This window comes from Humulus lupulus, chromosome 1, assembly GCF_963169125.1.
Source record: "Humulus lupulus chromosome 1, drHumLupu1.1, whole genome shotgun sequence".
In the NCBI taxonomy this organism is placed as follows: Eukaryota; Viridiplantae; Streptophyta; class Magnoliopsida; order Rosales; family Cannabaceae; genus Humulus; species Humulus lupulus.
Genome location: NC_084793.1, coordinates 13,122,167 through 13,144,288, shown reverse-complemented (window position 1 = coordinate 13,144,288; position 22,122 = coordinate 13,122,167). Strand labels below are relative to the sequence as shown.

Genomic DNA, 22,122 nt, shown 5'->3' with positions numbered 1-22,122 from the left:
TACAAGCAAGCTTAGTTTTACTTATGAAATTTATTAATAATTTTAGTAAATCTATATCACTTTTATATAAAATTCAAATAAATAAATAATATTATATATAAAAAAATAACATAAAAATATTAAATAAAAATTTAAACAAGAACACTATTTATTAATTTATTAAATATATATATATAATATGATAATTCTTTTAAACATAAATGATATTTTTTTTAATAAAAATAAAAATTATGTATTATATATTATAACTATAATGATAATTTATAATATTTAAATTTATATTGATATAAGTATTAAATATCTAATTTTGTATTAAATATTATTATAATTCATTAAAAAATTAGAATTATCGTAATAATATTTTATAATATTTAAATTTATATTAATATAATTATTAAATATTTATATTATATATTATTATAATATTGATATTTTATAACATTTGAATTTATATTAAATATTATTATAATAATGCTATTTTATAATATTTAAATTTATATTAATACAATTGATAAATATCTATTTTTAAATTAGTTTTAAATATATATTCTGTTAACCAAACAAACAATTAAAATAAAAAAATTTATTATCTACACATTTTTTATATATAGAAGAGATACAATGGAGAACATAAATAAAATTATTAAATTTATATTTGTGATAAAAAAAATATATACAAATAAATTTTTATATTTTTTTCTTTTCTTCTTCTCTGCATTTTGATATCTTATTCCTCCCAACAAAAAAGTCGAAGATCACACTCAAATCTGCACCTGTTGAAGAATAATACAACCATTCACCAAATCTAAAAGCCCAATACATTCCCAAGAATCATAATCGAAACAACACACAAACCCATCAAATTCTTAACGTTGCCGATCATCCCAGCTAGCGAAACGCCTCCATTACTATGAACAGAGCCAGTTGGTCCAGCACCAGCGGCGGTGGTAGCATTGGTGTTCGTCCCGGCCACCAAGTTCAATGTCCCCACGGACGCCAGATTCGCCGGATTCATATCGTGCTTAAGAATAAACCCAGTTTCTTTATTGATCCCTGGACCCACCTGCCAAAGATGGTTCAGCGTCTTCGCCTTCTCCGGCACCTTAACGGTGGCGAAGATCGTGATCTCAGCGCCTTCGGCATGGGCGCTAAGGTTCCAAACCTCGAACGAGAGCTTAGATGGGATGATGGAACTGTAGGAACTGATCTTGTATGTTTGGACGGAGACTGAATCGTTAGCTTGTTTAACGGCGATGAGAGCTTGAGCTCCGGCCATGCCGGTTCCTGTTGGATTGATGGCCCAAGAGACCCAGCCGTCGGGTTTGACCGGAGGAGCGGTGAAAGCGATGGAGAGAGAGGAGTTTGCGGCGTCGTAGTTCCAATGGAGGTAGCCGCTGAGAGTTGGGAGGTCTAAACAGTAGGAGTAGAGTTTGTTGGCGAACGTTTGGGAGGAGCAGGTGAGGGAATGAGCGTGTGAGATTAGCAGAACCATTGTGACCCACAACGAAAGCGTTTGGAGCGAAGCCAGAGGAAGAAGATAATGATGAAGAGTCGCCATTGCTGAGGAGAAAAATTACAGAGGAAGCTCTCCCCTGGCTTGGAGCAATGGCTGAGTTGAGTAAAGTAAGAAAATAAGTTTTGAAAAATGAAAATATTAAATAGAAAATTATATTAGAAAGATGGTACAAACTGAGGGCTTCCCTTTAAATTTGGAGAAATGTTAGATCTGTAATGTTCTTTTTTAAGTAAGGTAAAATTTTATGTACCTAATTATAAATCGATAAAAAGAAGTTAAGTAATCAAAGATTTTGTTCTATTGTTTTCTTTTTTGATATTCAGATTTTGTTCTATTATTAGAACAAAAAAATTGTAATTTTTTTTTGGATGTGTAAGTTTAATTCATTTAGAAAAAGATAATTTTTTTTTTTATAGAAAATTAAAGATAAACTTGAAAACAGAATTCTATTGATAGTGTTAGCATTACTGATAATTCAAAACATGTCTAGATAGATATATAGGTTATGAACAAACTATTTATTTATGGCATATTTGTACGTGTAGGATTATTTTGTCTCAAATATTCTTACATATCTTATTTTTATCATTTATAAATTGAGTTTATTGTGTAAATTTATCATGTATATTTCTACAAACTAAATGTGTGGTTCTCAAAAAAAAAAAAAAAAACTAAATGTGTGGTTTTTGTACTTGACAATTAGTTAAGATGGGTATGGGTGAGAAGATAATGTGATATCCCTTGACCAAAGTTGATATATTGATATTGTTAAATCACATCTTTAAATTCTAAAACAGCATACGCTAGTTGGAGGGGTGGGCGTTGGAACAGGGGCGGCCTTTCTCGGTGGTGGGGGTTGGACATTGTAGGTTATCTTGTCCTTTTTTCTGTTTGGTTTTCATTGTTTTTAGTTGAGATTTATTGCTTTCGGGTTGTTGTTGTAATCATGGTGGTTAATCACTCTGTCTTTTGGATACTTTGGCTTGTGTCATTTTTGTTTGATCTCTCCTTTGCTCGGGGTGGTGTTGCGTAATCAGTTTTGAACATCATAACTCGATTGCAAGATCTTTTAAAAGTGAACTGTTATTTGGTGTGTCTGAGTAGAGAACTTGATAAGTTTAATCTTATTCTAATTTGGGGTTAGTATCTGTCCTTGTTAAGGGGTAGCTTTTGTAATGTCTCAAAATCTCTAATGTGGCTGGCTTAGTGCTTGGATGAGGGGGTCCGGAGGGCCATAATTAATTTAATGCATTATTTTGTGACTATAGGCATGATTATGTGTGTTATATTATCATATGATTGAATTTGCATATATGTGAGACGTTTCTGATAAGAAGGGCATTTTCGTAATTTTAGCCTGTTGATAGCGTATTTGTATATCTATGTGCATGTATGTGATATATGAGTGAGACCACATTATTATGTTGATATATTTGAGCTATTCGACATGAGACGACCTTAAGAAGCAAGTTAGTGGTTTTGTCATAACGGGGTTAATTACCGGGCTCGGGGTGAGCCTAGTGGTAATTTGGTCCTTAGTACATTACCGGGATTGAGCGGGTAAGGGGAACTGATTTAGTAATTATTTGAGGATATTGTGAGTAATAAGAATTTGATGACGTTAATTATGATTAACGGGGTAGATGGAAATGACAACTTTGTCCTTGGGTGGCTTTGAGAGATTAGGATGGCCGTAGGTGCAATTTAGTCATCTAAGGCTTTAGATATACTTAAGCCAAGGAAGGCGGTAGAATTAACAGAGCAAAACAAAGTTCCTCTCTTCTCTCTCTCTCGATCATATACTCTCTCTCACTCGGTCGGATTTTTGAGGCAAGTTAGGGGATTAAGGCTTGGGAGGTTAGGATTGAGTTGCAGCAATTGAAGGTGTTAATTCATTGTTGAGGTAATGATTTTAAGTTTTACTCTGTTTTTAAGGTTGTTTGTATGCTTGATAGTTTGATTATGGAGTTGAGTATTTGATGGTTGTAATGCCCCAAATTTCCTAATAAGGTTTAGGACCTTGATTAGGAGGCCGGGAGGGCCATAATTGATTTATTATTGTATTTAATGATTATATGCATGTTTACGTTAATTATATTATTATATGATGGTAAATGCATGCATATGGGTGTATTTATAATGATAAGGGCATTTTGGTAATTTGGCCTATTGATGGCATATTTGTAAATTGGGTTCATATCGTAATTTGTAAATGAGATTTAATTATTATGGAGATATATTCGAGCTATTCGACATGAGACGGTCATATATAATGGATTAGCGGTTTTGTCATAACGGGGTCAATTTTGGGGTAATAGAAATGTTATTTGGTGATAGATTGGGAATATTTGAGATCAGGGTGAAATTCTGGAAGTTTTGACAATAGTATCCCCGGGGGTGTTTTCGGGACCCCGAGCACTAGGTTTTATTTGAGGTTACTTAAGCTTGAAGTAGCTTGTCAAATAAGAACGTACGTTAGGAAACCTCTCGTTCTCTCTCTAGACGGTCCGTTTTACCGTTTGAGCGTTTTCGAAGATATCTTGAGTTCTAGGAGTCGAAATCAAGCGAGGGTCGAGGCATAGCGATCCTAGGAAAGAATAGAAGCTTCTTGGCCGAAGGATTTGACGGAAAACAACCCAATCAAAGGTAATTGAAGTTTAAGTTTTGAGTTATTTCAAGTTTCTAAGCTTTGAATTGATTTTGTGAATCGTTGAGTTTTCGGTTTGTTTGAACCTTGGGTTTTGAGGGTTTTGAGGTATTGGGAAGCTTGGGAACTTTGTTTTGATGATTGGGGAATGTTTAGGTGTGTTTTTGAGGACTTTGAAGTGTTGAAAACACATTGGAGAATGGTTCTGGGTTGGGCGCCGCGGCCCTGTTCTTGGGCGTCGCGGCCCTAGCTCGAGTTAGCAGGTGGCCCTTCTGTTTCGCTGGGCACCGCGGCCCTTGTGTGGGGCGCCGCGGCGCTTGCCTCTGGAAATTCTGGGGGCCGCGGCCCAAGGTGCTAGGGCCGCAGCCCTTGCCCTGTTTTCACCCCGTTTGCTTGTTTTGACCCCGGGAACTTAGCTACGGGCCTCGGGAGTGTCCCTACTACTTGGATTAGTTTGGATTGATCTCTTGGAGGCTAGATATTGGTTTGGAAACCTTTGGGTTATCATGTTATTGATGGTGTTCCATGTTTGGTTATGATTAGTTGACCGCTAAGGGCTTAAAGGTTGACCGTTCTCAAGGGTCGTTCTTATATTGGTTCTAGCTCGGATTTGAGGTAAGAAAACTGCACCCTGTGTATATGTGACATGCATGGCTATTATGATGCATGTTGGTTGATTACTGGGTATGACATGCGTGGTTATTCTTGATGCATGTAGGCTGGCTATTAAACGTGACATGCATGGCTGTTATTGGTGCATGTTGGATTGTTGAATATATTGCATATGATGCATAAGAAACATGTGATTTGGACATGCTTGTATACTGGGTGTGATATCGTTCAGAGCTTGAGCCTCTGTGTTAATGCATAGTCCTAATTGTATTAATATCTGTTAAGTAACCATGCTGAATACCTTGTTTATGGATATTGGACATGTGATATATGTTTGGTGGCATGGCTTACCTGTGTATGGCGCTGACTTATTAGTCAGAATCGACAATGGTGTCAGGTCCGTCTGTGAAGCTGTGACTTATTAGTTAAGTTCACCACGGGCTGAGCACTGGTCGTGTTTTATCGACCTAAGGGTCAGAGGTGGCAGTGCGTTGTGAACGCCGGGCCAAATAAAGATTAGATCTATTCGAGGTCGGCATTGAATGACTCATATGGGGTATTAGTGCTGGATCGACCGGAAGGTCAATGAGAACTATAAGCGCTTGCCTGGTCTACGACCAGATGACTATAGCCAAGGTATTGACCCCGGTGACCGTTTGTCACATGGCTAAGGGACGTTGTCCATAGTTTCGACTCTAGAGTCGTGAGGAAGGTTATGTTGGTGACTAATCACCTTGCACCTGTCCTAAACAAGCTTAAGTCGAGAATTACGCATTGAATGACTCATATGGGGTATTAATGCTAGACAGACCCAAAGGGTCGAAGAACTTATAAGCGCTTGCCTGGTCTACGACCAGATGACTATAGCCAAGGTATTGACCCCGGTGACCGTTTGTCACATGGCTAAGGGACGTTGTCCATAGCTTCGACTCTAGAGTCGTGAGGAAGGTTATGTTGGTGACTAATCACCTTGCACCTGTCCTAATCAAACTTATGAAAGGATCATGTATCAGTTAAGCCCTGGTGACCCTATCGTCACATGGCTTGAAGGAGCGATGCTCATTATTGTGACTTTTGGCTATTTTCACCTATTTGCTTGGACTGATAGTCCTGAATGGTTATTATGATCGTTGTTGATATTATATCATGCTTTATTGTGTTTTCTTGCTGGGCTTCGGCTCACGGGTGCTACGTGGTGCAGGTAAAAGCAAGAGGAAGCTGGACCATCCTTGAGTTGGAGAGCTTAGGTGATGATGTGTACATATGCAGCTGCTCGTCCGCCACGGCCGAGGTTTAAAGTGGAACTAGGATTGAACCCTGTTTTGCCGCTTAGAATGGCCTGTTGTAAATATTTTCTGTAATAGACTCTGAAATTATATTTTCGGGATCCCAATGTATATATTAAACGTTCTAGTGAAACGTTACATCTTAACCAAAAATGTTTAGACCCTAAACCGCTAATCATACTTAGTTACACATCTTGGCCAAATGACTCGATTAGCGAGTTTAACACTGTTTACAAGGCACACCGTAACGGTCCCTGGAGTTTGGGGCGTTACAATGGTGTTTTGAAGCTTGGGTTTTATTGCTAGATTGGTGATAAAGTTGTGGTTTTGAGGTTTGGTTTTAATATTGGGATTTGTTTGGTTGTGTTTTGGTTGAGTTCGGATTGAAGAAAATGCAGGGAGTTGGGTTCGCAGGGTCAAGTCGCGACCAAGTTCATGGGTGCTCCGACTTGAGTGAACCCTAGAACCTTCTTCGGGCTCTGTCTGGCAGGTGCGCCACGACCCTCAATGGCAAGTCGCAGCCGCCCCTGGTACCCAAACAGGGGGCCTGTCTGTCTGGGAGGCGAGCCGCAGCCCTTGGGGGCAGATCATGGCCCGCCTGTCTGTTTTTAGCTAGGTTTAGTTTTATTTAGTTTTAAGCGCGGGTTTTCGAACCTTAAAGCTCGAGATCGAATCTACTAACCGTTTTAGCGGGATTCGAGGTCCCGGGGGCTAGGACTTGGTCCAGGAATATTTTATTACTCATTTTATTGATGAAATTTCATATTGGTTATGATTAGGTTACCGCTAAGGGCCTAAGGTCAGGATCGTTTTCAAGGGTCGTTCTTAACTTATTTTACGCTTGAGCCTGAGGTAAGAAAACTACACCCATTGTGTGACATACATGATTATTGTTGAAGCATGTTGATTGCTCTATATTTGAATATATGTTGCATTATGAATGCATTGTTTATCTGAGCAACGCACTGACTTATTAGTCAGAAACGACAATGGTGTTAAGTCCTGGTCGTGAAGCTCTGACTTATTAGTCAGGATCGGCAACAGTACTGAACATTGGTCGTATGAAATTGACTTATGAGTCAAGAGCAACAATAGTGCATTGAACGCTGCTCGAAATGATTGGATCTAATCAACAAGAGCATTATATGCTTGTTTGACCTATTGGTCGAAGAAGACTAAGGCGCTTGGCTAGTCTATGTCTAGTTACTCAGAGCCAGAGCTAAAAGATTCAGGTGACTTGATGGTCACATGGCTTAAAGCACAGGATCCCATGATGTCTTATTAGTCATCTAATCAGGGTGCAAGACCCCAAAATGTATTTTTAGTCATCAAATCAGGGCGCAGGACCATTTTGTGCCTTTTGATTTTACTAAATAATAATAATAATAAAAATAATAATACAGTGATATTATCATTTTGTGCCTTTTGATTTTACTAAATAACTTGTTCTTGGATTTAAATAAATTAAAAATTGGACCAAGTATTTTGTAAATTGCTTACAAACACTCGCTTAAACTTCATTTTAATCAAAATATCTTTTAATATAACATCATAAAAATCAATACCCGTCACAAATGTATGTGTTTCTCAAATCAATGATTACATTAATAAAATCCTATAGAAAAAATATTTTAACCAAAATCATTCATTTAGGAGACTATTTGTAACCCGTTTACAAAAATTAAAATAGAGACTCCAAAGAAATATTTAGCAAAAATAAATAGCCCAATGTAATTGTATCTCAAAAACATAACGTCTATGAAAACAATAATTTTTTTTAATTTTATTAAAATCTGAATATATTAATAGTTAATATTATGAAGTGCTTTTATCTCAAATTTTTTTATTGACAAATAACAAAAGGTTAATACTATAAGAGCACTTACATTGGGTGAGTTATATTACCAAAATATGTAAAAAATAGCTAAAACTAACAAAAATGGGTATACATTGGATGATGTATTTTACAAATATTTTTAGATAAAGCTACAGTACCAAGCTATATTTATTGTATACTATTCATCCTTTAACCCAATATTATAATATTAAAATATATTAGGATATTATTGATAGTTATAAAAAATATTTGAAATGAATAAAAAATGTTTGAAAATATACTATTTAAATGATATAGAGAAAAAAATAGAGAATCTGATGTATGTAAAACTTAGAGGTAAAATAGAAAAATGTGTGTTTTTTGGAGGTATTTTAAAGGTTGAAGTAGAGCACCGGATGGAAGTGCTCTAAGTACTGCTCAACCAGTCATTTGTAAAATGATTAATTTTTAATAATTATATATATACACATATGATTTTCATGATTGCTCAAGTTTACAATAGCGACTCCAAAAGTGGTTTAGTGCAAAAGTTAATTCTGTTTTCTAATTTCAAACTTTAATTTATACTATCATTTTAACAAGTTATCCTTGCTCAACTTAGTACATTATCCTTGTCAAAAAGAAAAAAAAAAACTTAGTAAATTATCTAAATTAAAATAGGCAAAGGTAGGACAATAACAATGTTTTAATGGCCATAGTGTAATTAATAATACAATAACTTATAAGGTGCTCACTTTTCTCAACAAAAAAAAAAAAAACTTATAAGGTGTTCACAACTCATCCAATTTATATTAAGTTGTGTGGTATTTAATTTGATTTTTTTAAATATTATTTGTCAGCACCACCAATCTAATCAGAATTTAACTCTTACTATACACTTTAATCTAATTTTACTAATTATCTTACATTAGATTAGATTAAGAGTAAGTGCTATAAAAACGGTGTATAGTTATTTTTTAACTCATCTTCGTAAAATTGAACTTCAATTATGGTCTAAAATATGTGTCAAATTTTGCACATGCTAAAAGTTGTGCCAAATTTGACACAAAATATAACATTGATTAAATTTTGTCCACAATAAATATCACATTTTTTAATTACTTCTTTGTCACTTATTAATACAAATTATTAATTTTTTAAAATTTTAATTTGTCTTTTAATAAAAAAATTAATTATTTTTGTATATTTCCAATAAACATTAATAGTATATTGATTTTTTTTAATTAGTTTACTTCTTATGCATTGGACAATAAATATAAAAAGTAAATCAAAAATATCATTAACACATATTTTGGACCAAATTCACCAAAAATTATATACCATCCATCAAAGATGGTCTAATTACGAAGTTTGTATTAGATTTTGAGTATTGGAAAAATTTCTAAATAATGCATTGCATACATACTTAGAATGAGATTTCAAATAGAAGATAAGACTTTCTTTATAAAATGAATTTTTGGTTTGAAAAAAATATGTACTTATTCGAACGCTATTTTAAATTTAGCTCTTATTTATTTTGTTTTATATTTCTCTCGTAATAACAAATTTACAACTCATACAAAATGAGTGGGTACTAAAAATTATATAATAATTGGACATGTAAAATTATTGAAGTTGAAGGCCCCCATAAAAAAAAATATTATTGAAGGGAATGATAGCTTTTCTCCTCTCTTATCTAGAAGTTAGTGTTTATGGACGTACTTTTGTGTCATTTCCTAAAACTTTATTGATGAAAGCATATTCTTTGTACGCAACAATCTTTATATTATGACTTATACCAGAGAACATTGGAAGTTTGAGCAGGGAAGGAGGGAAAAATGGTGGGAGGACACTTAAAATCATTTGTATGGAAAAATTATTAATGCTCACAATGTCCTTCCAAAAAATAGAAAGAATAGATAATTATTAAGAAAAAAATTAAATATATGTATTTTATAATAGACAATATAATAATTTTAGGACAATTCTCCTACAGGAGTATCACTTTAATCTCTATCGGCGAGATTCGTAGTGTTTTCGGTCTGTGAACAGTTTTCAGCACAATTTTTTTTATGACTGTGTATATTGTAGTTATTTAGAGCATCATGCAAATTTTCAAAAAATTCTGATACCAAAAACTAAGTTCAAACATGTTGCACGCGTGATTAATTTTTTTTATACATGTGGAAAACAACATGTTTGAACTTAATTTTTGGTACTATAAACTATTCAAAATTTTCTGAAAATTTGCAGGATGCTCTAAACAATTACAATATATATGATCATAAAAAAATCGTACTAAAAACTATTCACGTGTCGAGAACATTGTAGAACTTCACTGATAAAATTTAAACCGAAGCTCTTGTATGAGAATTGTCTAATAACATTACAATATTTTCATTTTCATCCATCTTACTTTTTTTTTACCAAACATAATCTTAATACTATGAATTTTATTGTGAAAAAATGTAATCATTTGTTTAAATTTGTAATAAGAACAATTGGTAATGAATGGAGGATATTAATTTTTAATTAAAAATGTATTGATATCCTAGTTGTCACATCCTATTACATACAATTTTATACATACCAAATTGGTATTAAAAAGATAAAAAAAAATACCTTTGGCTATGTGCACATTGAGCATTAGTCCCACATTGGTGAGAAGCGGTGTGATTTTACTCTTTATACATACCAAGCTAGTATCACCTTCGAACCTCTTGATAAGTTTTGAGATGCGAATTAATCCTGCCCCTCATCTTAAAAAGATCAACACAAATAAACGCGTGGACGAGAGATGTGGTGGTACACCCTCTAACATTTAAGGAATTCGCTGATTTACTCCTTACTTAAAAAAATTATTAATAAATTTTGTTACAAAAAAATTATATCGTTATAAATTTATAAATTTTGTTAAAAAAAAAATTCTGCTTCGTATTTTTAATATTTTTTTTAAAATCTTAGATAAATATGTAAATTTCCTTACTTAAAATATAATCATAGATATAGATGATTTTATGGATTGAATCATGTTGAAATATCAATTTTATTTATATCTGATTGACTAATTGTTCTTTTATTTATATCACACTTGTATCCAAGCGAGCTCTTCTTATTTTCTAGTTGACAAAAGCCAAGTGTCAACACATTCAATTCAATTAGGTATTAAATTTTGAAAAAAGTTCACATTCAGATTCAATTTATTTCTGATATTGAAAATGACCCAGTCGGAACCTGGAATGAATGTATTTGAAGTTTTTAACGTGTAAATTTTAAGGAAAAATATAACATAACAGATAACATTGAATATTTAGTGTCTGATCATAGACAATTACAAACACTAAACCACAAATAACTTTAACTTTATTATAATTGAATCTTCCACTTCCACAACTTTCAAGTTCAATCTTGTACTCGAATTCAGACACCTATAAATATTAAAGATTCTAAATTATTAAGCAAACACACAAGTCTGCAAGGGATAAGGATTTGAAAAACAAATGAAACAACACATAATACATCATTTATTTTATTGAATATTTTGTAATGTATTTGTGAAAGAGTATTAATATTTGACATTTTAAGGTGTTCAACACTACATAAGTTGACATTAGCGATACCTCATAATACTTATTAAATTTAAATAAGTATGACTCGATATTGAATTACACCAATAATAGAACGTTAACTCTCCGTGGTGTTAGTCACCAATAATACTTTTAGTAATTATCTTTGTGAAAATACAACTAATCCATTTAAGTCTCTTTCTTCTTTACATTCAATTAACTAGATTATAATAGTTTTAGGTGTAATTTTTCAAACAACCCTACTAAAAAGGTGGGATGTGATTAGGTTTGTAGGCCTCGAAATCTAAATTAGAGGTAGATAGACTGGGAAAGGGTGCTCTAATTAAGTGGAATTTCAGGACAAAAGACAAGCCATTATTTGCCTCTATTTCTTATTATATATACACACAAACCCTAAATTGTCAATTCAACCACGTGCACTTCTTATATAAAATCACCAAAATCCTGACTTTTAAATCTTTCCAACCAAACAATCTTCCTTTTGAGTATGTAATAAAAGAGTTTCTAATTTTGATTTCTTATTCGAACTTGCATTAAATACCCCTTGTATTTCCCCAAAAAAAAAAAAAAGGTTGATTCCTTTTTCAGTATTCGATTTTCGTAAATTTTATAAAAACGAGGAAAAAAGCATTTCCACTGTAGATAATGGCATGGGGTTTTCTTCCACTCCGTTAATTTCTCTTCCAAAAAATAAAAATTATTTTTTTATATATAAATGCTATAGGGAGTTATACGGTGCACGACATATTGAATAATTTATAATATAAAAAATAAAATTTAAATAATTTATTGCACATGACTATTTTTTTTAATAATCATATAAAGTAATCTAATTAATTTTTTTTAAATAACTACAATGTATATAGTGATAAAAAAAATAGTCAAAATTCTTTAAAAACCAAAAACAAATGATATAAGTAACTATTACACTATTATGTACTATATAGAATAAGTGTAAGAATATTGAACCATTAATAAGAATATGTGTAACTCCACTAATCACCAATTAGTTTTTATATGGAGCATCATGATTCTTGTCATGGTATCAAGAGTCAATTCCCTAGCAAGCATTTGATCCATACTAATCCAAAAAGAGTGAGTTAAGCCGCACGAGATTCGCATAATGCAAAAATACACTTGAGATTTGAGATTCACATAATGCAAAAAAACACTTGAGATCCAAAAAAATGAGCGAGAAAAAAAATGAGCCACTTGTCATCAGATAATTCAAGATCTGTGAGTGAAAAATTGCTGAACAATAACAACTTATGTAATTCCAAGTAATTGCCAAGTAATTTTTTAAATGGAGTTCTTGTCGGTAACAATGAACAAAATCCTCCATTACTATAATTAGTAACACTGAACAAATGATATTTTGTTTATACTAAAATGAGAAAAATCACATAAATTTTTTAATATATTATTCTCCAGCTAAAAATCTTCCATACTCAAATCTCCACATGATGACGCAATAAATCTCTATCATCAATTTAACAATTAAAAAAAAAAAAAAACTTCTACAATAACACTTTCACCAAATCTAAAAAGCCAGGAGATTAACAAGAACCAGAAGCGAAACCATACAAAAACCAAAACTGTTACTGCTACCGATCAAAGAAACACCTCCATTTTTGCCACTACCAGTGGTAGAATTACCAGTACTGTTACTGGAGCCAGTAGACGGAGAAGAAGCTGAGCTTGTGGCCGGAGCCGGAGCCGGAACCGGAGCAGCACCACTAGTTTCAGTTCCGGTGGACAAGTTCAATGTCCCCTTAGCCATAAGATTCGCCGGAGCAAAATCGTGCTTCATGAGAAATCCATTTGTTGCGTTGACTCCGGGACCGACCTGCCAGATATGGTTCAGCGTCTTCGCCTTCGCCGGCACCTTTGCGGTGGCGAAGATCGTGATGTTTCCACCGACGACTTGGGTGCTAACTCCCCAAACATCAAAAGAAAGCTTCGCTGGCATGAGCATGCTGTACGAAGTGATGTTGTACGTCGTTACGGATGCGGATCCATTAGAATGCTTGACGGCGACGAAAGCCTGAGCTCCGGCCATGCCGGTTCCGGTAGGATTTATGGCCCAGGCAACCCAACCGTCGGATTTTGGAGGAGGAGCGGTGAATGCGATGGAGAGAGAGGAGTTGGAAGCGTCGTAGGTCCAATGGAGGTAGGAGGACAAGACCGGGAGGTCGGAGCAGTTGGCGAACTTCTTTCCGCTGAATTTCTGAGATTTGCAGGTCAGGGACTGTGCCGGTGAGATTATCATAACGCATAGGGATAACCCTAGGATCAGAATTTGGAGAGTTGAGGACGCCATTGGAGAAACAGAGACCAAGCTTTTTATTACAGAGAAAGAGAAGAGAGAGAAAGGGCAAGTATTGTGATGGCTGTAGTGGAGTGAGGATTATATATAATGGAGGTGAGTGGAAATATTCTTATTCATATTCTGTGGCGTACGAACACCACGGGCCCTTATAACGCAACAAATAAAAAAACGACACGTGGAGAGATAACCCGTGGCGGTATTTGGTTGGATTATCCATTTTGTTTGACTTGATTATATTTGTTTCTCTAATATATAGTTTTTTTTTTGCAACTTCTCTAGTATATAGTTGACCGTGAATTTAATCGAGGAATGCGGGTTGTGTCACGCACGTTAAATGAATTTGAATTTTAAAAATGTAATTACAATTAGAGGAACATGTGGGGAAGGCATGCTACTTACACATTTTTTTCTTTAATTTTTAATTTTATATTTTTTTTCCGTTGAATGGGCACTAATAATAAGAAGAAACAATAATTTACAATAATACTCAAGTGAAATTTTGTTACCCTTGTGTGAAGTACGTGATCTTCTTCACCTTTTTGTGGGTTTTTTGACTAGTGCCATAAACATTATATATTTGCATACAATATGAGACATTTTTTTAACTATATAATGTTTACCAAATGGTTTATAAAGTTGACTGATTAGTGTATTTGCAAATTATGTAGAAGAGCTCCATCATCTTTGTGTAGGGTTGTAGTTTTTGCTGTGAACTCCTATTATACACAGGCCGATTAGGTTTGTGTTTAGTATCCCACATAATGAGGTTCAATTTTAAAAATATATATATATTTTTTACATGTATAAAGTCCTAAAGTTTGAAAAATATCATTTTATATATTTTTTAAATAACAAATTTTATATAAAGCACCCTGTTACTCAGGCCCGATCCTGCATATTGTGTATTTTATATTAGGTTGTTTGTTATTTTTGTTTGTAGTGGTGTCTTGGGCCTTTTTATTGAAAGATGTTTGATACTTATTTTCTTTATGGATGTATTGTTAGTATTGGAAAACAAGATCAAATTTAAAGGAGTTTATACTACTATCTTTATGTGTGGGTTGTTTTCCTCTTAGTTATTAGAATTTGAGTTTATTCATAACATGTTTTGTATTGTATTATAGTATATTTGATTGTAAAATATAATGATCCAAAAAAATATATGTATAATCATTATTTGTGTATATATATATATTTTTATATTTTAGTGGGGAGTTGGGTGTATGAAATGGTAGTGATGTGTTTACACTAAAAAAAAGTGCAAAACCCTTTTCTTGATGTTGATTTTCTGTTTGTGCACTTTTCATGCTCTAATTTGATGAAGAAGACTTTGTTTAAATCGTGGAAAAAAATAAGTATTGATGACTTTGAATTGGATTCTTTTCATGGTGACACTCTTCTTTTTAAAAAAGTTTTTTGTGAAAGTTTTTTTTTTTTTGGAAAAATAGAGGTTCTTTTAGTCTTTGCCTTGAGCTCGAAATTTCCTAGAGGTCGGGATTTGGGAAAGGCCATAACTATGCCACTACTAATCTTTTGGTCAAAGATGGATAGCTCTTCCCTCGATGTGGAAGCTTGGTGAAATAAATTTACAGTTTTGATTTGGATTTTACTGCCTCAAATTAATAATAATAAGAAAGAAATGAAATAAAATAATCAAACTATCAATAATTCATTACACATCATAAAATACTGTCCATGTTTTGGGTTATATGTCAGTGAGTGTTTTCTGTTTTTGGTTAATGGGATGAATAGATTTAGCAATTTAAAATCATAAAATTTCCTTCTCTCATCTCCATTTGCATTTTATTGCTATAAATTGATCTTTTTGAAGTACATTTATATTACACTCTCACATTTTAACTATAAATCACTCAATATTGAAAAGAATTCAATGTATAACAATAAACTATGAAATAAAAAATATTTTGAGTATAAATTCTCTCATTCCACACTTTACTTTTCTCTAAATTGATATCTATACATACATGAATATAGCTCAAAACAAGGTTATGTGCTTTTATCATATATGAATAAATAGATTGATTTGAATATCTATAACTACTATATATAAAGTTTCTTAATCTTTCTAAAATTTTATTCTCTTCCTTTTTTTTTCTTCTTAAATTCCGTTTTGGAAATACTTTTTGTTTATTATTAAACTACCTTGTGATATTTTCTCAAATATGCCGCAAAATTTGTATATTCCCAACATAACTTCTTAATTGATAGCAAGTTAAATCTTTTTTATGTCATCTATCCAAATGTGAGACTTTATTGTTGTGTGTAGGAATAAATAAATATATATATAATATCTTTCTAGAAAAGTGACCATATAGAATATAATAAGATGAACTAAAAAAGGAAAAAAAAAATTGTTAGAAGTAAAAGAAAATCCACTAGTCTCACTAAAAACAAAAACAACCATTAGTTTAGGTGATTAGCAACATCAAAAAAATAAAACCAACCATTCTTGTGTATAGACTGGAATTCCATTCTCACTTACTTTTTTAAAAAAAGGATTAGAACCTTTTTCTATATAATTCTACTTTTAGCTAATACTTTTCAAGTTTTCTCTCCCTTCACATGCAAATGCAAATATGCAATTTAAAGTATTAAATCCCTTTTAATGAATTAATTTCCACTATTATTTATTAAAAGCATATTCGTTTCCACAGGCCTGTTTTGTGTATCACCTTTTCAAACAATAATAATAAAAAAAATAAAAAATAAAACTTCATGGGCCACAAGACAGGCCTCGCATATGCCCAAGCCCACTAACCGTAAATGAGGGCCGAAGATGGAAATAGACCTTGTTAGGGCATTGTGGGCCTGAATAGGCTTTTTTGTAGTATTTTTCAAAAGAGGAATCATTTTTTCACAATCCAACAAATAAAACATGAGGAAATTACACCAAAAATGGGATTTATTATTAAACTTTGAAAAATGCTGCAGTTTTTTTTCATTAAGTTTTTTATGGCATATTTTTTTTGTTTACATTTTTATGAGAGTTTTTTTCCCATATATTTGTAGAATTTTATTTGATTACCATATTTGATCTTTTATACAATTTTAGTAGTTAGTTTTTATATGTTTTGAGATTGTTTTTATAATTTTAATCTATTTGTATTATTTTTTATTATTTATATTTTATAAAATATTTTTTACATAATTATTTGAAGAAAAAAATCTGAGACTTTCATCACTATACTTTTTATTCCCATTTCTTCTTATTTTCTTCCATTTTTTATCTTTTTCAATCAACATTTTATCCATAGTAATTGGTCACCACTATCAAAATAATTTTGATTTTTTTTTTTTTGTGATAGTAATCCTGTGCCATTATCAATTTTTTTTAGTGATGTGTTGTGACAGATTATAACAACAAAAATCTGTTTTATTTTTTAAGTGGTGTTGTAGTAATTAGTTACAACTATAAAAATAATTTTGATCTTTTTAGTAGTGTACCATTATCAAAATATCAACTGAATTATAACTGGTTACTTAGTGAGATTTGAAAAAAAAATTGATATGAAAAAAATAAACTAAATTGATCGTGAAGGAAACTGGTTACAACTAGGTCTGAAAAACAAAATAGATATAAAAAAAACTAATTGCGATGGTAACCGTTTACTTTGCAAGACTTGGAAACAACTAGGATCACAAACAAAAAAACTAAACTGGTCATAATCGTAATGGGTTACAGATTCAGATCTAAGAAGAAAAAAAACTAATTGTCATGATACCTGGTTACTTAGTCAGGTGTGAAAACAAAATCAGATCTAAATAAACAAATCTAAATTAATCGTTATTGTAACTAATTATAGCTAGATCTAAAAAAAATCAAATATGAATAAAAAGAATCAAACATCATTGTACCCGGTTACTTAAACAAATCTAAAAAAAAAAAAAACCCATAAATCAGAACAGATCGTGAATGTAAACGGTTACCGTTACGTTTAGAAGGAAAAAAAATAAATATGAAATGCAAAATCATATTTGAAATGACAAAACCAGATGTGAAAAAGAAGAAGAATAACAAAGATAATAGAAATAAAACTAAAGAAGAAGAAGAAAAACCAGAGGGGCGGAGATACGTCGATGTCAGGGGTGAGGACGGAGGTGGCATCGCCAGCGGAGGGCTGAGATGAGAGAACCAAATTGGAGATGAGAGAGGAAAACATTATAAAAGAGATGGAGATATCATGAGAGAGAGAAATCGGAGAATAAAAGAGAATTTTGTATATTTTTATTATGGTAATCTATTTTTATATTTTATGAAATTACCATATTTTAAATAAATATTTTTTTCTCTTAAATCCAGAAACTATATATTTTTCCAATCTTAACTTCTCATAAAAACATTGAACAAATCTATCACAGTAAATTCTAGCCTTACATAACAGTGAAACGTGGGAGTAATTATGTGAATGGAAGGGACATTAATGAGTGAGTTGATTTTGATGATGTTTTGTGGTGTGATATTCTGATTAATGATGTCCCCATCTGGCATTGAAAATGTTTGTGTTTGGCAAAGCCATGAGAAGACGAAAAAAGTTGTTTGTTTCCTCCGACCTAAATCGCATAATCCTTGTATGAAGTTCATTATTAAATGCGTTATAAACACTATAAAAAATAAATCATTAAGAATATTAAAATATTGGTGAGTTTTGGGTTATCTTTATAGGAACGTATATTATGTTAATTTTAAAATTTACACTCACTACTCCGTTATATTTTTAAATTGGGACTAGAGTAAAAAACACTTTTGGCAAAAATATGTCTCAATTATGACTTTGGACCATCTATGATTGCATGCAAGTTTATTACAATAATTTTAATTATTATTTTTGTATGAGATTAAGAATCTTTATTTGTTTGAGTTTAATAAACATGAAGTCATGTTGTCGGCCAATACATCTATGTCAGCTTTAAAAGTATCCGGGATTTAAGTTAATTAGCATATAAAATTATAATAAAACATCTATTATTATAATTGAACAATTTTTGGTTTATCATTATTACAATTAATTGTATCTTGAATTTGATTTCAACATGGTGTGTCTATCAATGAATATTTTGTTAATGAACAACAACCACACCACTTCATAAGTTATGGATTATTAATTTTTAATAGTTTATTATCAAAATGAGTATATAGCAGCTATTTATTAGATGGACTACATGTATTAGATGCATGATTTTAAAGGTCTTTCTTAAATATCTTAGGATTCATTATGATGTCAAAATATGTGATTTCCTAATGGTCTTATTATTATTATTATTATTATTATTATTATTATTGTGTAAGTTTAATAGTTTTGCTATAAAAAAATGAGCAAGAAAACATTTTTATCATTACAACACCACAAGGTGATTGAAGTTTACCTCTAATGTCAGTGATAATAAAGTTTTCCATATTTTATTTCTTTTTTTTTCCTCTTTTTTTTAAATCAACACCTCATTTTATATTGTTAAAAAAAGCTATCAAACGTATTTTTTATTTTTTAAAACAAAAAACAAAAATCAGTGAAATTCCAACCTCTTTACTTGTCTCAGGTACATCGATGAATTTTGTAGCAACGATAATTATTTACAATGTTAGAAATAGTAGTTTGACCTTTAAATTGCGAATATATTGATCTTATGGAACACACTTATTGATTTTTCTTTCTTCAATTTTGCATTTTGGGGTAACAAGGGCCATTTGGGTGTAGGAAATTATGGTTTAATTGTGATTAGATACTTATTTTAATGGTTACTTTCAATTGGGTTGGTGTTAGTTTTAGATGATGGTGTTAAAATGCGACTTGTGTTTTTTTTTTTTTAGTGAAATGTATTATCTGTCTATAAATGTATGTTGACAAACTGGAATAAGTATAGTTCGATTGGAATGGAACCATAGGCTGTGGATACAAATCTCATCAATGTTTTCCCAAGTTGATGATTGTGATTGAATGGTTTTTAATTTTGATCCTAATATGATTTCTAATATCGACTCAAGTATGAAAGATATAAGTGTTATATTATTTTATAATATAATATTTTAGATTAAATAAATGTGACAAAGAATGTCATATATTGTAACATATAAAATAGAGTTACAATATTTAGATGTATGTGAATATACAAATATGTAATATATTTGGTGTTACAAATTCAGTTACAAATTTGTAACTTTCAAATATTGTCATTTATTGTGTAGATATGTTGTTACACAATTTTGAGTTGAATTTCTCAAAGTCATAAGTGAAATGATTGTTAGAGATATGATTTTAATTCCAATAATGTGTTTAGGGGTTACAAAATCAATTGGGAGTAGATTGAAACTGTTTGGAAAAACAACACAAAAAGTGTGTTGAAATTGGTCAGTGGCCGCGGCCTGGGGGACAGAGACCAGTGGCTGCGGCCAATGTGGTTGACTGACCAAAAATTTCAGTTTTTCCAACTTTTTTTAATGGCTCAAAAAATACAAATAACTCACAATTTTTTTTTTAAAATTCCATAAATATCCAATTAATCATTGGTAACAGTCATGGGGTTGGTGAAATTTAAAATTCAAAGGGTGTCTCTAAACTCTATAAATATTAGCCTATTGCTCACTTGAAAGACGTATTTTTTCTATCCATTAGAGCACTTTGCTAGAAAATACTTGTAGGCTTGATAATTCCAAAAAGTTATTTCCAAAATGAGTTTTTGGACAAATATTTTAAACCTTGTTCAAGTTTGTGATCTCCAATGATAACTCTAGAAAATAGAGTTATTTTACTATATTTTATATGATAATTGTTGCTTAGTTCTTGAGTTTTTAATTGATTTATTAAGTTTTTAAGTAATTAATAAGTAAATCAAATATAAACCTAAAAATAAATAAAATACAAAATATGACTTTTTGTAATTCTTGTTGTATCATACCAAACGAAAAATAAACAATTACAAAAAGAAAAACTTTTACAATTAAAATTGACAACAATATAAATTAAAAAAAAAATCTCCCAGATCCCTAATTCATCTCTAACTTTCCAAACAAAAAATATTAATTTGAAAAGAAAAAAAATACAAATAGTAAATACTAGCTTTAAAAATAATGAGTATTAGACTTTTGGTTTGCACGTGATTAGCAAGATATGAGAAATAGAGGAGTTACGTAACTTTCTTTAATATTCTCAATTAATAAAGGAAGTTAAGGAAAGAAAACATTATTATTTTTAAAAGGTAATACAAATTGTAATATTAAAATATTGAGGAAATTACATTTTATATGTGAATTTTAATAGAGTGGGAAAAAATATGACTTTTTTTTAAAAAAAAAATTATTCAATGACTTTTCAATTTTCACTTTTATTGGTTTATTTTTCCATATTTTTGTATAAAGGTTGGCTTATGCCATATTTTTACTCTTAATCAAATTTATTAATTTGGAAGAATATGTTTGTAATTTGATTATTATTTTTTTAGCTTATTTGTTTTTTTTATATTATTTTTATTTTGATTGTAATTTGGTTGTTTTGTAATTTTTTTTTTTTGTAATATTAGTTGTGTTTAAAATTATTTTTTATTTATTATAAACGTTTTTTTTCCTTTTTTAGATTGTATATTTCTTTTTCCAAATCTTGGGTAAGGTAACCAGTTACTTGATTGATCTTAGAGAGTTATGTAAAAAAAATCCTAGAGCTAGGTTAAATAATATGTATTAGGAGGGGTAACCAATTATACTGAGAGGAGTAACTTTCTGCCATAAGAGAGATAACCAGTTACCATAAGAGGGGTGATGGGTTACTCATATTAAATATGAAAATAAACATCAAATTTGAAGGAAAATGAGGAACACTTCAGTAAAAAAAAGTAGAAGAAGAAATAACTATGATTTTAGTAACATAGGTAACCAGTTACCATAAAAAACCAGAAATATACATACACATCAGAATGTGAATGTAACCAGTTACCCCAAGAAATATACATACAAAGAGTATGAAGGTAACAAGTTATCCCCATAAATATACACACACAGAACGGGAAGGTAATCAGTTACCACAAACCTGAAGATAGAAAAAAAAATCAGATCCACCCATTTTTCCTTCTCTCCCATCTTCTTCATATAATTTTTTTTCTTCTAGATTTGAATGTTCCTATCAGGGTAACTGGTTACCCATTCACGTTATCATATTTTTATTAGTTTTCTTTCCAAATTTTGGTGTTCCTATAAGGGTTACAGTAAAAAGAAAATGCTGAAAAATTAATTTGAATTTTATATATATAGTGGAAAAAACTATAAAAAAAAATTACAACAATAAAATATAATAAATAAAAAATAGTAAAATAATTATGTAAT

The 22,122-nt window shown here is 31.2% G+C and overlaps 2 protein-coding genes across 2 annotated transcripts; both read right to left on the bottom strand.

Annotated features, from left to right (window-relative positions):
* Nucleotides 1-642: 642 nt before the first annotated feature.
* LOC133814933 (cytochrome b561 and DOMON domain-containing protein At3g25290-like) lies at nt 643-1,629 on the bottom strand. The gene has a single exon (XM_062247853.1). It carries the CDS (start codon nt 1,556-1,558, stop codon nt 806-808), a length of 753 nt encoding a protein of 250 aa, XP_062103837.1. The 5' UTR covers nt 1,559-1,629; the 3' UTR covers nt 643-805.
* Nucleotides 1,630-12,863: 11,234 nt separating this feature from the next.
* On the bottom strand, nt 12,864-13,858 carry LOC133785778 (auxin-induced in root cultures protein 12-like). Its single transcript, XM_062224996.1, has one exon. The coding sequence runs from the start codon at nt 13,782-13,784 to the stop codon at nt 13,005-13,007; it is 780 nt and encodes a 259-aa protein (XP_062080980.1). The 5' UTR covers nt 13,785-13,858; the 3' UTR covers nt 12,864-13,004.
* Nucleotides 13,859-22,122: the final 8,264 nt, after the last annotated feature.

Coding starts and splice junctions, on each gene's coding strand:
- LOC133814933 (XM_062247853.1), bottom strand. CDS start 1,558: ATGGCGACTCTTCATCATTATCTTCTTCCTCTGGCTTCGCTCCAAACG.
- LOC133785778 (XM_062224996.1), bottom strand. CDS start 13,784: ATGGCGTCCTCAACTCTCCAAATTCTGATCCTAGGGTTATCCCTATGC.